This window comes from Solanum tuberosum, unplaced genomic scaffold (genome assembly GCF_000226075.1).
Source record: "Solanum tuberosum cultivar DM 1-3 516 R44 unplaced genomic scaffold, SolTub_3.0 scf00312, whole genome shotgun sequence".
In the NCBI taxonomy this organism is placed as follows: Eukaryota; Viridiplantae; Streptophyta; class Magnoliopsida; order Solanales; family Solanaceae; genus Solanum; species Solanum tuberosum.
Window position 1 is genome coordinate 67,737 of NW_006239237.1, and position 15,262 is coordinate 82,998.

Genomic DNA, 15,262 nt, shown 5'->3' on the forward strand with positions numbered 1-15,262 from the left:
GGTGACCTAGATGGTCAGGGTCTTTCATTACCTTAGCTGAGCCTTATGTCCCTTCAACATTCCTATTCATCTTGCCTTGTCTTGGGCATGAGACTTCTCGTCATTACATAACAACATATTTATATGATACAATGCAATAAAACTTAAATAACAATCAGAACAAACATTATATTTAAACTAATATAATACAACACATAACTACTATCCAAACAAGATAAGTAGTTGATAAACATCAAAGATTATAATATCCAACTCGATATATTTTTATTTTATACATGCAAAAATATTTTTTCTAATCAAAGATCTCGATGAATCTTAAAACAAAATTATCTTTTGACTTTTCCAACACGAATCTGAATTAATCCAAAGGTAATAAAAACTTGAAGATCTTAAGCATTTATTTTTCTTTTCCTTTTGTGTTTTTGGTGTGTGTTAACTTTTTCTGCAATTATAGATACTTTCTGAGCTCTCTCTCTCTCTAAGCTCCAATCATTCTCCTCTCTCTCTCTCTCTCTCTCTCTCTCCTCTTTTGGGCCAATTTTGGTTTCTGGGTTTCTCTCTCTAGAAGTTCTTCACTGGTGTCACGGCGGGAGAAAAGGAAGTGAAAGTGTAGAAGCAAACAATTCCTCTGTTTTTACGAAAACTGTTTTCTTTCTTCTTTGCTGCTAAATCATCTATTGGGGACTCTTTTTTGGTATTAGCTTTGTGTTGGGAGTGTGCGATCATCCTGATTTTGGTCCAATTGCAACCGTTTCATGAGGTAATTTTTTATTCCACTTTTTTTTGGGATTTTTTGGGCTTTTTGTGTTAGTAGAATATATTTATTTTGGGAAATTTTAAGTGGGTGTTTGAGTTCTTGGTTGAATTCATTGAATTTTGTGTCGTGGGGTTGTTGATTTTGTTGTATTTTTGGTTTTAGGTGTAAAAAGTTGTGATCTTTTTTGGGTTTTAGCTGATTTTAGTTTTAATGGGAGGTAAGAATGGTGAAATCAATTGTTTGTTTGGAGTTTTTTTTGGTAGTTTCAGTTTTTTTTTTATATGGGGTATGGTTGACCAGCAATTAAAGTGAATTCTAAGAACTTAATATGCTTATGGGGTTTGATAAGTTCTAGAGTATTTTATTTTTGGAACTTTGCTTGAATTCTTGAATTTTGTGTGTTTTGTGTCGCAGATTGTGTTACTCTTTGGTCTTAATTGTAAAAAGTTGTGATCTTGTTTTGGGTTTTAGCTAATTTCAGCTTTATGGTAGGTAAAAATGGTGAAATCAGTTATTTGTTTACAGTTCCTTTGCTAGTTTCAGCTTTTTTGATATGGGGTATGGTTGACCAGCAATTAAAGTGAATACCAAGAACTTAATATCAGTAAAATATTTTATTTTTTGGAAATTTAAGTGGGTGTTCGAGTTCTTGCTTGAATTCGTTGAATTTCATGTGTTTTGGGTGGCAGATTGTGTTATTTATTGGTTTTAGGCGTATAAAGTTGTGATCCTTTTTTGGGTTTGAGCTAATTTTAGTTTATGGGAGGTAGGAATGTTGAAATCAATTGTTTGCTTTAGAGTTTCTTTGTTAGTTTCAGCTTTTTTGATACGGGGTATGGTTGACCAGCTAATAAAGTGAATCCCGAGGACTTAATATCAGTAGAATATTTTTACTTTTTGGAAATTTAAGTTGGTGTTCGGGTTCTTGCTTGAATTTGTTGAATTTCGTCTGTTTTGTGTGGCAGATTGTGTTACTTTGGTTTTAGGTGCAAAAAGTTGTGATTTTTTTTTTTTGGGCTGATTTCATTTTTCATGGGAGGTAATAATGGTGAATCATTTGTTTGTTTAGCATTTCTTTGCAAGTTTGCTTATGTGGTTTGATGAGTTTCAGTATCTTTGATATGGTATTGGGTTGACCAGCAAGTATAATCCACGAGCTGATCTTTTCCTTTTTGTTTTGGGGCTGAAATTGTTTCACCTTCTATTGTGGGTTCCCATGAACTTTTACGTTAACAGTTAGTAGCTGAGCTTTATGTTAGTGTTGTCATTACTTATTGGCTATGTTGATAATGATATTGGTAATTAACGGTTTCAGTTGATTTCAGTTGACAATGACGGCAATCATGTTTCTAGTGTTTCTTTCTTTATGTGGCAATGAGATTTGATAAATGTCGGTTGATTTTCGGTTTGGGTTGGTTTAGCAGTTGGAATCATGGGTGATCTTTTCCTTTTTGTCTGGACTTGTTTCAGTTCCATTGCGGTTTACCAAAGCATTGGACTTTTAGTTAATATTTCGTACTACAAATCTACTTCTCAATCCCAACCTAGTTTGGTTCAACTTTATAAACTCCTCTGTATTTGTCCTGTTCTATTTGAGACAATTTCATTTTTGTACTCGATAAATTTTTTTTATAGACTTAGATGTTCTCTAAATTTAGCAGCCTAGCTTATTATTCATATTGCCATTTCTTAATGAATAGGTTGATAAGTATGCTATCAAAAGGATGAATAGGTTGAGAATGATTTTGGTACTTCTTGTGGACTCTTCCTTGTTACATGTTGATTTAATATTATGTGACATTATAATGGCCTCACAGTAAAAACGGGTGAAAGAGAGATCTTAGCTTCGTGATATATATTGAATGGTTGCTCTTCTGGTGCTTAGTTCTTTATCAAGTATAGGATATTGCTCTTCCCTTGTGTAGCTGTTCGTAACTTGTGAATTTTTGTTCCATGCAAGCATGGTTTTCAGTTTATCCTTATGCACTCAAATGCTCATCACTGTAGAATACATATGTCTAATTGCAAGTTTTGAAACTCTTTATGTTATTATACTAATTATTCATGTCTGTTAGTACTTTTGTTGAAATATCTGAGAACAAATATTTTGTTTGTTAACTCATAGATGTTCAAAAACCTTTAGGTTAACTTGATGTGAACAACTCACTTCCTGCTACAATGATGAATATGTTCTGATTTTATTTCATTCTTTGGGTTCTAAGGGAAATTTTGTGCAAAACTTCTTCCAATATGTATCTGGTCCAAAATACCTTTCTTAATATGTAGCTCTTCTATACAAATTAAATACATAGTTATTGAATACGATTTGCTACTTCTGCTCCTTGCCAACCATCTTAGTGCTCTTTGTATGTATTTTATGTGTTTTGATCAAGTCACCTTGCCAAGCTTATTGAAAGAGTTCTATCTGATATTATTAGGCAAATCGCATGTATAGCACTTAACATTTTAGTTCTAGGTACTTGCCCTTTTTGAATCATGGTTCTCACGGCATTTTATTTCTTAGTCATATTTGCAGGAACTGACTAGATGGAGAAGCCTTTAAAGAAACCTATGTCAAACGTCTCTGAAGGTAAACCTATTCTTTTAGCCTATGTAAAGCATACGCAAGTTTGATACAATTTTGTTATGCTCTCGATGAATTTATATGTTACATTCTTTTACGTCCGAATAGCTGCTTCAACAAAAACTCCTTACAAAGAGAAGAATGCTTGGGCCATTCCCCTTGGATCTGCCGCATATCATACATCAACTGATACAAGCTTGTTCTCTAGCTCATTGCCTGTGCTACCTCATGCAAAGTGTGAGTATAATCTTATTTTTCGATTGTCTTGGTGTCCTTCAATTTTAGACCAAATCTTCTAACTGTTTTTGTTGATGTGCAGTAAACTTCAATGAGTCCGAGCACTATGGTCAATCCATTGATGATAGCTCACCTAGCTTAAGCAAGCTTCAATTGGAAGATAAAATTAAAGATCCGTTAGAAGAGGTTGAGTCAAGTCCAGTTGGGTTCTTGCTTCCAGGGGATGAAGATGAGCTACTAGCAGGCTTAATGGATGACTTTGATCTTAGTGGATTACCGTCTCAACTGGAGGACTTGGAAGATGATTTTTTTGGCAGTGGAGGACTAGAAATGGAACCTGAGGATCAAAATAATTTACTTAATGGTTTTGCAACCTTAAGCATGTACGATGGTATTCCTGGAAGCAGTAGTGGACATTATAGTGTTCCAAATGGTGCTGCAACTGTTGTGGGGGAACACCCATATGGAGAGCATCCATCAAGGACATTATTCGTTCGAAATATTAACAGCAATGTAGAGGACTCGGAGTTGAAATCTCTCTTTGAGGTAATGCTTAACTTACCATATTCTTTAAATTTGCCTCTGTTAACTTGCTATTCTTTTTTCCGTGCTTCATTTATTGCAGATTTGCAGTTGAAATGCTTGTCATTCTGTTTGTGCTAGGAATATTTTCTTTTGGATGGTTTCATATGCTTGAACGGTAAAGTTGTCTCCGTGTGACCTATAGGTCACAGGCTCGAGCCGTGGAAGCAGCCACTAATGCTTGCATTAGGGTAGGGTGTCTACATCACACCCCTCGGGGTGTGACCCTTCCCCGAATCCTGCTAATGCGGGATGCTCACCAGGCTGCCCTCCCCTTCCTGATCTAGTTTTTCTGGTCACCTATCACTGGGCTCAGAGGTGTCATCTGTTTTGCTTCTATGGAATTAAGACAGAATAAAAATAGATGACTGGGCTTTATTCTGGTTAGGTTGGGGTTTTTTTTTAAAAATTCTTTTGGCTAATGAATAGAAGTTGAAGAATTTACCCCGTAGTCTATACTTTAGCCTCTGTATTATATTCAACCGATGCTTCCATTTTCAGAGCTTGTTTCCTGTCTCTTTTTCTGTTTCTCTGCTTTGTGTTTGTCTATTAATTCTTAAAGAGTTTTTTCACTTCATTCGTCACTGGAGTCCTTGATCTGTATCGATTTTGATGGGAGACTTCTAACCTAGTGTTACTATACCTTTTTTTTGAAGCAATTTGGTGATATCAGAACCCTATATACTGCATGCAAGCATAGGGGCTTTGTGATGATATCTTACTATGACATCCGAGCTGCTCGAACCGCAATGCGTGCTCTACAAAATAAGCCCTTGAGACGAAGAAAGCTCGACATTCATTTTTCCATTCCTAAGGTTCGAATCCACATTATGTAGACATATGATAACATGGAAAGACAATTCTAGCTAATGTTCTTTGTTGTTGCATCCAGGAAAATCCATCAGAGAAAGATATTAACCAAGGAACTCTTGTCGTGTTCAACTTGGATCCATCGGTATCCAATGAGGATCTTCGGCAAATCTTTGGAGTGTATGGGGAAGTCAAGGAGGTATCAATTTTACTTGATTGTTCACTGTTAATGCTAATATTATTTTGTTGTTCTTGTGTTTATCCACAATTCTAAAACTTTAAAGCTTCACTAAATCATGTTATGCAAAATACAGATCAGAGAGACACCACATAAACGCCATCATAAATTCATCGAATTCTACGATGTCAGAGCAGCCGATGCAGCTCTTAAAGCATTAAATCGTAGTGACATAGCTGGAAAGCGGATAAAACTTGAACCCAGCCGGCCTGGTGGAGCCCGTCGAAAGTATGTTCTGGTTCTGCTATGAAAAACTTGCATTTCTTTTTACTTTCCGGTGTAATTTATAAATGAAATGTATAAGCTAGCATTTTTCCCCAATTTACAAGTGCTTATGGACAGACATGCATGAGAAAAAGGAAGATAACTTAATGCAAAAGAAAGAAAGTGAAGTGAAAAATAACCCCTTTAGTATTTAGCATGCTAAGATTTCTTGGATCTTTTTGCATGTTGATTAGTGATGAAATTTCTTTCTATTCTGGATGGAATGCTCTGTTAGGAGCCTACAACCTCATTACTCCATTAATATGGATTTTGGGCTTAACTCATTGACAGTCAAATTGTATCACTGCAAGTTGACTGGTGATAAGAGTTACTTTCTTTTTGGGTGTTATCTTCTGTTAGTAGCCTGCAACACCATTGATCCGGTAATAAAAGAACACCACTGCTCCAGCAATATGGATTTTGGACTTATCTTACTGTCAAAGTACAGCTGCAAAAGCGGAATTCTGCTACAAATATGTTTGGTTTTGTTATGCTTACGTTTCTGTTTCAAGTATTTCAGGGTTTTTAACTGCCTCCTTCACATCTTTAGCCTAATAATTCTATGGATGAATTGTGACAGATGGCAATGCTGTAGCCACATATTTTGCTTTGCCTTATATGTATTACTATGGTGCTATAATAGTTTTTCTGTTTAGTAATGTATCTGATGTTTGAATTTCACCAGTGACTTCACCGAGTTTAGTTTTCAAGGGTGAATTTTTATTTATTTTTACTTGTTCAATGTACTATAGACTGTTGGCCATGATGTTAGTCATTCTATGTTTTTGTTCGCATTGGTCAATGTAGGCAGGTCTCTGTTACTTGTATCACGCTTGCCTTTCTATGTGAGGGTATTTCGCTGTAGGCCTTGTTCTAGGGTGATATTTGGACTCTTCCAACACTCCCCTCACCTCCCTTCCCTTTCAAAATTTGCTTTGAATGTTACAAACAGCTGATGAGTGTGAATCAAATACATATAAAGAACGTCTCAAAGATGCATTAGTGTATTCTCCAGCCTTTTCCTTTTCCCAAGAAATCTGTTATAATCACTCTCCTTCTGCAGAGGCTTATTGTTTATTTGCATGGTATATTATGCAAGTTGTTGACCAGTTAGGAAGAAAATTAACTTTCTTTTCATGTCTAGTTTGATGCAGCAACTAACTCAAGAATTGGAACACGATGAAATTCGATCATTTAGGCACTCAGTTGGATCACCGGTTGCCAGCTCTCCTCCAGGTATTTCCATTATCGTAATAGATGCTGTTTTTAATATTTCTTTAATTTTTGATGAAGTAGCATAACTGCTGATGTTAACCTGGGAGAGTCTATAACCTGATAAGATGATGTGACAATGTTGTTATATCTAACAGGCAGCTGGTCAAACTTCGGCAGTCCAGTTGAACCCAACCCATTGCGAGGTTATAGTCAATCACCTGGTCTGAGAAATCTCAGCCCTGTAAACGGTAATCTTATGCCAGGGCTGGCCTCTATTCTTCCTGGACACCTCTCAAGTCCGAAGATTGCACCCATTGGTAAAGATCCTGCAAGGGTTGGGCATTTGAATCAGGTAACTTCTAGTCCAAAGTCGTCGCAAGGAGTGGGTTATCAGCATTCTTTTTCAGTCCCTGAGCAGAAACCAGCTTTAAGCATGGGATCTACGCCATTTGGTAACTCTAAGGCATCCGGTACTGGAACACTTTCTGGTCCACAGTTTCTGTGGGGTAGTCCCCCTATTCACTCAGAGCGTTCTGACTCTCCTATCTGGCCAGCTTCATCAATGGCACATCCATTCGCATCAAATGGACAAGGACAAGGCTATCTCCATTCACGTAGGCAAAGCTCTTTCCTTGGATCACATCACGTGGGGTCTGCTCCATCCGGAAATCCTCTGGATAGGCATTTTGGTTTTTTCCCGGAATCTCCTCAAACATCATATATAAACCCACATGCATTTGGCAGTGGAGGTTCTAGTCATAACAGTGCAAGTCAGGTGATGAATATAGGTAGCCTTGGAGCAATGAACATGGGTGGTGCTCTTACTGGGAACTTTACTGGAAGTGGTTCTCCTAGCTCTAGAATGATGCCATTGACAAGGAATGGACCTATATTTTTCGGAAATGGTTCATATGGAGGAGCAGGAACAGTTAATGGTGAAGGACTGATTGAACGTGGTCGAAATCGAAAAATTGAAAGTGGTGGTAATCAGATTGACAACAAGAAACAGTATCAGCTTGATTTGGAGAAGATCATGAGTGGAGGAGATACAAGGACCACCTTGATGATTAAGAACATCCCAAACAAGTAAGAACTATCGAAATTGTAAATCATGTGCGTTTTGGTAAGATTTTTAATGCTTAATAGTTTGTGTTTTTCTTCTTCATTTAAGGTACACTTCAAAGATGCTACTTGCAGCAATTGATGAGTCTCATAAGAGTACATACGATTTCATCTATTTGCCAATTGATTTCAAGGTAGTGTATTTCTTTCATTTGTTGATATTTTTTGATAAGTTCATGCAGAACTCTCCTCTAATCTCTAAACTTTGAGTGCCTTGTTTATACTGAAGGTAGAACTAATTGTTTTACTGTTTTGCTGTTTCAGAATAAATGTAATGTTGGTTATGCCTTCATTAACATGGTGTCTCCTGCACATATCGTCTCCTTTTATGAGGTTGAGTTCTTTCCCAATTCCTTTTGGTGGTTGTTTTCTGGCATGTAGCAAGCATAAACTATAATAACCACATAGTTCCTCCGTCCCAGTTTATGTTGCAGTGTTTTGACTAGACGCGGAGTATAAGAAAGAAAGGAAGACTTGTGGTCTAAAATAGGCCATAGACATTTTTGAGACTATAACCCATTTAAGCGTAAAATGAGAAGTTTAAAGTAAAATTGTTTTAAAATAAGTAAGACATTCTTTATGGGACAGGCTAAAAAAGGAGAATATGATGCATAAATTGGGACATAGGGAGTATTTATTTGGTGAAGATTTTGCAGCCATTGAATGTGGTGTAATTCTCTGTTTCAGGAAAAGTTTGCATGTATATATTTGTCTCCATAACTGATCTGGATGTTCTATATATTCTAGAATGGATATAAACTTAGAAACTTGTGCAGGCATTCAATGGAAAGAAGTGGGAAAAGTTTAACAGTGAAAAAGTTGCATCATTGGCTTATGCACGTATCCAGGGAAAGGTAGCTCTGGTTACTCACTTCCAGAACTCAAGCTTGATGAATGAAGACAAAAGATGCCGACCAATTCTTTTCCAGTCAGAGGGCCAAGAGGCAGCTGATGAGGTACAATTAGTCATAGAGTATAGTGTAACTGAATAACTCCTTTGTGGTGAATTAACCTTGTTGGGCTTACGAAAACATCTAGATTGTCTGAAAAACAAGTCTATCCTCCATAACTGTTGTCCTCTAGCAGAAATAACACGGTGTCATATGCTTATAAAACTGATTGCTTTTTTGGTTTGTCCAGGAAACGTTGCCATCCAGCAATCTGAATATATGTATCCGCCGGCCTGATGGGTCATATTCAGGAGATTCTCTTGATAGCCCAACAGGCGATCTAGATGGGAGACCAGAGCTATTCACCGGAAGCAGCTGACCCTCAACCGTGGCAATGAGTGTCCTAACTGTGAATAGAAATTTGAGTACATAATTTATCAATGAAATCAGGAAACTGCATATAGTTACTTATGTGTGCTAGTAGTGTCTGATTTTTGGATGAAGGACACTCTAGAGCATGTAGGACGAATTGTTACAGAGGCCGAGAGCATTTTGTTTATATGTAGAATGATGACAATTGATCTATTTAACAGTGGGGGGAAAAGTAACAAATAAGGTTTAAGCATTCAGCCAACTTGTGAAGCCTCTCTCTGCTGATATGCTTTTGCCAGTTTGGCTGTTATGCTTCTTGTTGTGGTGGGATTCTCTTGACTAATGCATACTTTTTGATGTTATACTTGTGGGGCTGTTTCATAAGTGTATAGGATGGAGATTAACAGACCCTGCATTCTTTCTTGAATCATGTAATGACTGGCTACTGTTGTATTTATCACATTTGCGGTTAAACTGGAGCTTTTGTTGTCTATGGAAATCTGTGTTATATGTTATCGTGGTTAATGGTCATATTGTTATGATAGTTAATGGAGCAAGGATATAAGATCTGTATTATCGATCTTGACTAGTTTGGTATTGAGGCATAGTCGATTGATTCGTTATGGTTCACCAGATAAAGAACCTTTGAGGGGTTGGTGGTGGTTTTTATGTTGCAACAACAATATGACTTTATTCACTGTTTGGGTTTAAACGTAAAGATTAGGTTAATGCAGATAACAATACTGTTTATTTGAACAATTTTTAGTTGCAATAGCAAAATGGTATTCTAGTGAACATAATACAGAACATGAAAAATCAATTTCAAAAATAAATATGCGACTGTTATAGGACCTGTGAAATATTGTTATGGAGAATAGTTGTTATAGAGATATCGATCTTTTGTCTACATGTTCGAACTCTAATCATGCGCCTACTCCACCTATCACGTGTTGCGTTCTCACCATTGAACAATCAAAGTCCCGTTGTCAATTGCTAGGGAACTATTGAATAAGAGTTCATAGCATAGAACAAACAGTGACTGTTCCACAGGTAAGCAACAAGACAAGTTTCTGTTACAACAGCAAATCAGCAATGTCACAACTATGCAATTTATAAGATCCCTCACAACACGTCAGTGAACAACTTTATCAAACATTCTTCCCAGTATAACTGATCCTGTCTAGTATTCTTAGATTTGAAGAGCATCAGCTATTGATCCTGCCAAACTAATAACTTCAAATGGAGCATTATTAGCGACGGCTTTCACAGTATGAGGACATGAATCCGTGGTCCAAAAGTAAGTGAATGCTTTCTCGGAGCCTTCACAACAAAAACATTGGCGATGTCAGAAACTCGGATAATAAGGAGATGCTGAAACTAAAAGGAAGGTGGATATAATTTCAGAGAGTTACCATCATTCTTGTGAAGAAAACGCTCCCATGACCGGTTTGGGAAAATTCCATGGGTCACATAAGCACTAACTTTTGATGCACCATGAGCGGCCAAAACTTTCTGGGGTTAACAATAGCATCAAAGAAGTACAATATTAGCAACTTGTCATATGAACGAACTCATCAAAGTTGAGTAGCACCGCGCCTTTTAACAACAGTGCATTAAAAGGTGGAGGTGTGGACCTTAAAAGGAGATTTCTGTAATCCAAGAATGTTGCTAGTTTTAAAGTGAATGACTCTTATTGTGCATTCTCTAACTTCCTACCTCCTTTTCCCTTCTTTTTTCGGTTTTTTAATTCAATAATCCAATTTGACGTGGATTGTTGGGATCCTTAAGTTTGCCTCATCCAGTTAGAGGGTATAAACCCCCAGAATATCCTCACTGCTGAAGGCAAGAAGGTAAATAATGACACAGATCAATCAGAACGATTACTCAACCAACCAAAGACAGATCCTTTTTACACCCCGAAAAAACTCAATAAGAGTAAAGAACACGGTAAAACCAGAGTTCCATGAGATGAAAATTTGCTAAACAAACCAGCTGGACCAAGAGGTGTTAAAAGTTTCAAATGATTGTCACATACTGGGGAGTAGACACATTTAAGTACACTTGACAAATATATTAAGAACCCTTATCAGATCTAAAGAGGCAGTAGTACCTGGCATTCAATTAGGGTACCTCCGGACTGGACCAAATCATCAACAATGACCACATGACAGCCAGCAGGATTACCCTCTTTTAGCCTGACGATTCTCTTATCACCTTCACGCACTTTAGTGCAGATAACCTAAATGACATAATCTGCTGATTATACAAAAGTTCAAGATTGGGTAACAGGCAGAAATCAAAGTAGAAAATTATAATTTTTAACTAACAGTGGGATAATGAACTAGTTGCTTGTGAAACCTCTTCCAAGCTCCATCATCAGGAAAGGCTATAACTATCTGGAAAATAAAATGACATTAGAATGTCACTACAGTCAAGATAATTTATTGAAAAAACACAAATAAAAAAGCTCAGCAGGACTCCAGCCCACCTTTTCAGAGTCAGGAAGCTGCTGAAGCCGTTGCTTCAGCAGTGGAATTCCAGTCTCAAACAGAGGCAGCACATGATCTCCAAAATAGAACCTCTCCTGCAGAACAGAGAGAAGTATGTTCACCATTAGAAAGGTGAAATTTGCAGTATAACTATTGACTTCTCTGGGAACGCACACAGAAAAAGCATAACCTAAAAGCTAAAATAGGATGTATAACATGATTATGTGAAAGAGAAAGAATTCATGCTTCCGAAGGATCGCAAACTCCAATTACCAATTAAATTAAAGAATCTAGGATACAAATAGCCAAAGTGACAATCACATCAAATAAGAGAGCAATGTGAATACAAAATGTACAAATAGATCAACCTGCAATGCATGTATGTCATAGATAACTAAGCTGGTTGGACCACCCCTTGATATTGGAATATTTGATATTATTCTGGCCATGGTAAATGCAGTGGCCACATCTCCTTCTTCTTCCATCCTCTCAAAGGTACCAGTTGGGAAGAAAGGTAACACAAGCGTAAATGAGGCGACAAACAGCCTTGGAAGTGCGAATATCACAGAAAGCTGTTCAAAGATGACTGCAGGTGAGCTGAAAGATGCTAGAAAAGCAACATGCTGCCCGCGGATATCATGTGCATTGTTTATAAAGAGATTTGGGAAACCATCAGCAAAACTCCTGGCACATGAATCCATCATATTGATAAGCATTTGCCGCAGGAAAGAGTCAATGCCAACTATGGTACAAATAATAGCATCATTTCAAGGCTATTAGCATACAAATTGCCAATTGTAAGCCTGATTATTTGGCCAATTACATAATATGCAGGAACTTGATAATCAAACTTAGTGTAACCAATGCAAAAATGATGTTATAACTTATAACCCTTTTCCTTTACCCTGGCTATTGTTGAAAACATTCACCTTTTTTACCACTAAACTGAAGCAACTAATCCCAGATTAAGGTATACTATACTGACAGATTCTAGTCTTTCCTCAATCGAATTTTACTGCCCAAGCATCTGTTTCACACTCCACTAGAAAATAAAGTCTATGCGTCTACTTTACTTTAGTCTAAGACTATTTACAACACCAAAATTATATTGAAGCTTCCTTCATTTTACCCTTTTAACATGACAACAACATGTTAAATGAAGAAAGAAAAGCAATGACAGTACAAATGAAGGAAGCTTCAAAGGTAGGGATAATGTTTGTGTACACCCCTCTCCCTAGAGTGGAACTATATATATATATATTTTTTTTGATAACCGAGAAATCCGTCTATGACCTGCCCTTGGACCAATCACAGCCTTCTAAACTCGGTGGATAATGGGCCCGCCCAGAGGGGAACTATATATATATATATATATATTTTTTTTGATACCCGAGAAATCCGTCTATGACCTGCCCTTGGACCAATCACAGCCTTCTAACTCGGTGGATAATGGGCCCGCCCAGAGTGGAACTATATTGAGTATGTTATTGTTGTAGCATGACAACATCGTCCACCACAATATAGAACTTGAATCACCCCCCGCCCAACCCCTCACCAAAAGAAAAGCTTTCTATAACAAAAAGGAGGAACCTTGATTCGATTTTGGCAGGAGTGGAGCTACAGCTTGACCTACAGTTCGACAGAACCCAACAACTTCGCCTCAAACCATGTATTTGCATTTAAAAATCCACTTAATTTGTAAAAATAATTAATCAAGAACCTTAGCAAGCTGCAATTTCCAAAATCCAGAATCCATAAACTCAAAATCCTAGCTCCGCCTCTGTTAACTCATTTTGGATTCGACCCAAATCATAATTCCCCCATTTTAACGCTTTAAACGTGAAACACCACCCATCCCAATACACAATCTGAATCACCCCCAAATCCTAACAAGAAAAAGAGGGATCTTTATTCGATTTTGGATTCGACCCACTTATTTTCCCTACATGAAATTCAAGTATACGAATTTGCGTATATAGCAAGCAGATGATACATATACAATAACAGGAGATATAAAACTTGTAAAAGAGAATAAAACCTCCAGTTAATAGAATGGAGGATAATAGAATCGGATTCCGAAGCTATTTTGCGAGCAACATCTTCCATCTCAACACAGTAATAGAGAAGCACTTGCTTCTTCTTCTTCATAGCTGAATTCTCCATCCAAACCCCAACAGTAGCAGAGATACAGAGACTGTGTGAGAAACAGCTGAGGGTTTTAGTCCTACAGCAACTCGGTGTATGTATTATATTAGTAGTTCTATTGTTTTATGAATAGAATGTTTGAATATATGTAATAGTAAATGTTTATAATTTGATGATAAACTTATAAGAAAATCAGGGTATGAGATATAACTATTATGAAAAAATACAATAAAGAATAAATTTTATTAAAGAATAAATAAAGACAAAATGAAAAGAAAATATTAAGGTAACGATATAATTACATTAAATAAATTGTTATACAAAATGAGTATTTTTGTTATTGTTACCTAACGATAGATTTAAATGATACAATATAATAAAACTTAAATAATCATTAAAACAAATATTATATTTAAATTAAAACAATAAAATAATATAATACACAATATAATACAATACAACAAGGTGTTAAATAAATATGTACCTTTTATTTGATATAATATTTGTCTTATATGATATAATATGTTTAAGTGTTTTCTCATGAATTGTTAAGTAGAGCAAGTGTATTTGTTTATTCAATTTTATATAAATTAATGTGTTTATTTCTACTATGCATGTATTAGTTTAATTTATCCTAAAAAAAAAGTATGCATGTATTATGCCTTTGTGAAAAAAGTTGACATTTATCCTTTGTTTGAAATTTGACTCACGAATGCCCTTTCATTGAATTTTTAATATATATTTATCTTTGTAATTTAGAAAATAGTAAAAAAGAATTTATGCGTCAAATTTTAATGTTTTACTGATTTAAATACGATCAGATAATCATCAAAATTCAAATATTTTATGGAATAGTTCACCGCACCAATATCGATTATGAACCACATTCAGCAAAAAGTTTCTTATCTTTATCCCTTTAATGCATATTTTTACCCCTTTTCACTAATAGAAGTATAGAACTATTAAAATAATAAGTATAAATATGAAAGTTTAATTCTAATTGATATAATAAGGATACGATATCTTATTGTAAATGTATTGTATATATATAAATATGTGTTTTCAAGTAAAAGTTAATTGTATTTGCAAGTAGGTAAAACTTCACTAAATTAATACTCAATTAACCAATAATCTCTATAAGATAATATTTTTCTCTGGTCTCGACTTGGGCCAATGAAAAAAATCACCCATTTCGATAAAATAATAAGATAATATATCTTCTGAAACCCTTATATAAATATGTGATCCCATTAATATTATAAATTAATAATTTATTAAAAGTACAAATATATCTAAGAGAATTTAGTGAAACATGATTCTATTGTGTTCTATTTTTTATTTAAATTTAAATCTTGTTGAAGCTCATCTCTAACTTTTCTTATTGCAACCAAAAGTTTCGGTGTTGTCTTTTTGAACACACCATAAAATTGTGAAGAGTTTTAAATGTAACAAGTGTTTCCTGACCCGTAATTGGTTCCAAAAATATTGTATCAATATCTTCTACTGTAACATCAACAATATTTTTTTCAATGGTATCCACAATTTCTTCTAAGCTCT

General features: G+C 35.8%; 2 protein-coding genes across 3 annotated transcripts; one reads left to right on the plus strand and one right to left on the minus strand.

The window, feature by feature from the left end:
* Positions 1-484: 484 nt before the first annotated feature.
* Positions 485-9,596, plus strand: LOC102598226 (protein MEI2-like 2). The gene is made up of 13 exons (XM_006359939.2): positions 485-760; positions 3,282-3,347; positions 3,450-3,578; positions 3,661-4,124; positions 4,817-4,975; positions 5,053-5,169; positions 5,285-5,436; positions 6,617-6,708; positions 6,843-7,773; positions 7,859-7,943; positions 8,074-8,142; positions 8,586-8,765; positions 8,950-9,596. The coding sequence occupies exons 2-13, from the start codon at positions 3,305-3,307 to the stop codon at positions 9,076-9,078; spliced, it is 2,550 nt and encodes an 849-aa protein (XP_006360001.1). The 5' UTR covers positions 485-760; positions 3,282-3,304; the 3' UTR covers positions 9,079-9,596.
* A 483-nt stretch (positions 9,597-10,079) lies between these two features.
* LOC102598562 (ribose-phosphate pyrophosphokinase 4) lies at positions 10,080-13,794 on the minus strand. 2 transcript variants are annotated; one of them, XM_015314664.1, is made up of 8 exons: positions 13,599-13,794; positions 11,929-12,244; positions 11,560-11,655; positions 11,399-11,467; positions 11,182-11,310; positions 10,484-10,583; positions 10,243-10,391; positions 10,080-10,158 (listed from the first exon to the last, which is right to left on the minus strand). In XM_015314664.1, exons 1-7 carry the CDS (start codon positions 13,721-13,723, stop codon positions 10,261-10,263), a joined length of 966 nt encoding a protein of 321 aa, XP_015170150.1. In that variant the 5' UTR covers positions 13,724-13,794; the 3' UTR covers positions 10,080-10,158; positions 10,243-10,260. The 2 variants fall into 2 exon arrangements, with proteins under 2 accessions (XP_015170150.1, XP_006360002.1); XM_006359940.1 differs by having other exon boundaries at positions 10,080-10,391.
* Positions 13,795-15,262: the final 1,468 nt, after the last annotated feature.

Coding starts and splice junctions, on each gene's coding strand:
- LOC102598226 (XM_006359939.2), top strand. CDS start 3,305: ATGGAGAAGCCTTTAAAGAAACCTATGTCAAACGTCTCTGAAG. Junction 3,579..3,660: donor TGTGCTACCTCATGCAAAGT/GTGAGTATAATC, acceptor GTTGATGTGCAG/TAAACTTCAATGAGTCCGAG. Junction 8,766..8,949: donor GCCAAGAGGCAGCTGATGAG/GTACAATTAGTC, acceptor TGGTTTGTCCAG/GAAACGTTGCCATCCAGCAA.
- LOC102598562 (XM_015314664.1), bottom strand. CDS start 13,723: ATGGAGAATTCAGCTATGAAGAAGAAGAAGCAAGTGCTTCTCTATTAC. Junction 11,468..11,559: donor AGCTTCCTGACTCTGAAAAG/GTGGGCTGGAGT, acceptor TTTATTTTCCAG/ATAGTTATAGCCTTTCCTGA. Junction 10,392..10,483: donor TTTTCTTCACAAGAATGATG/GTAACTCTCTGA, acceptor TTTGTTGTGAAG/GCTCCGAGAAAGCATTCACT.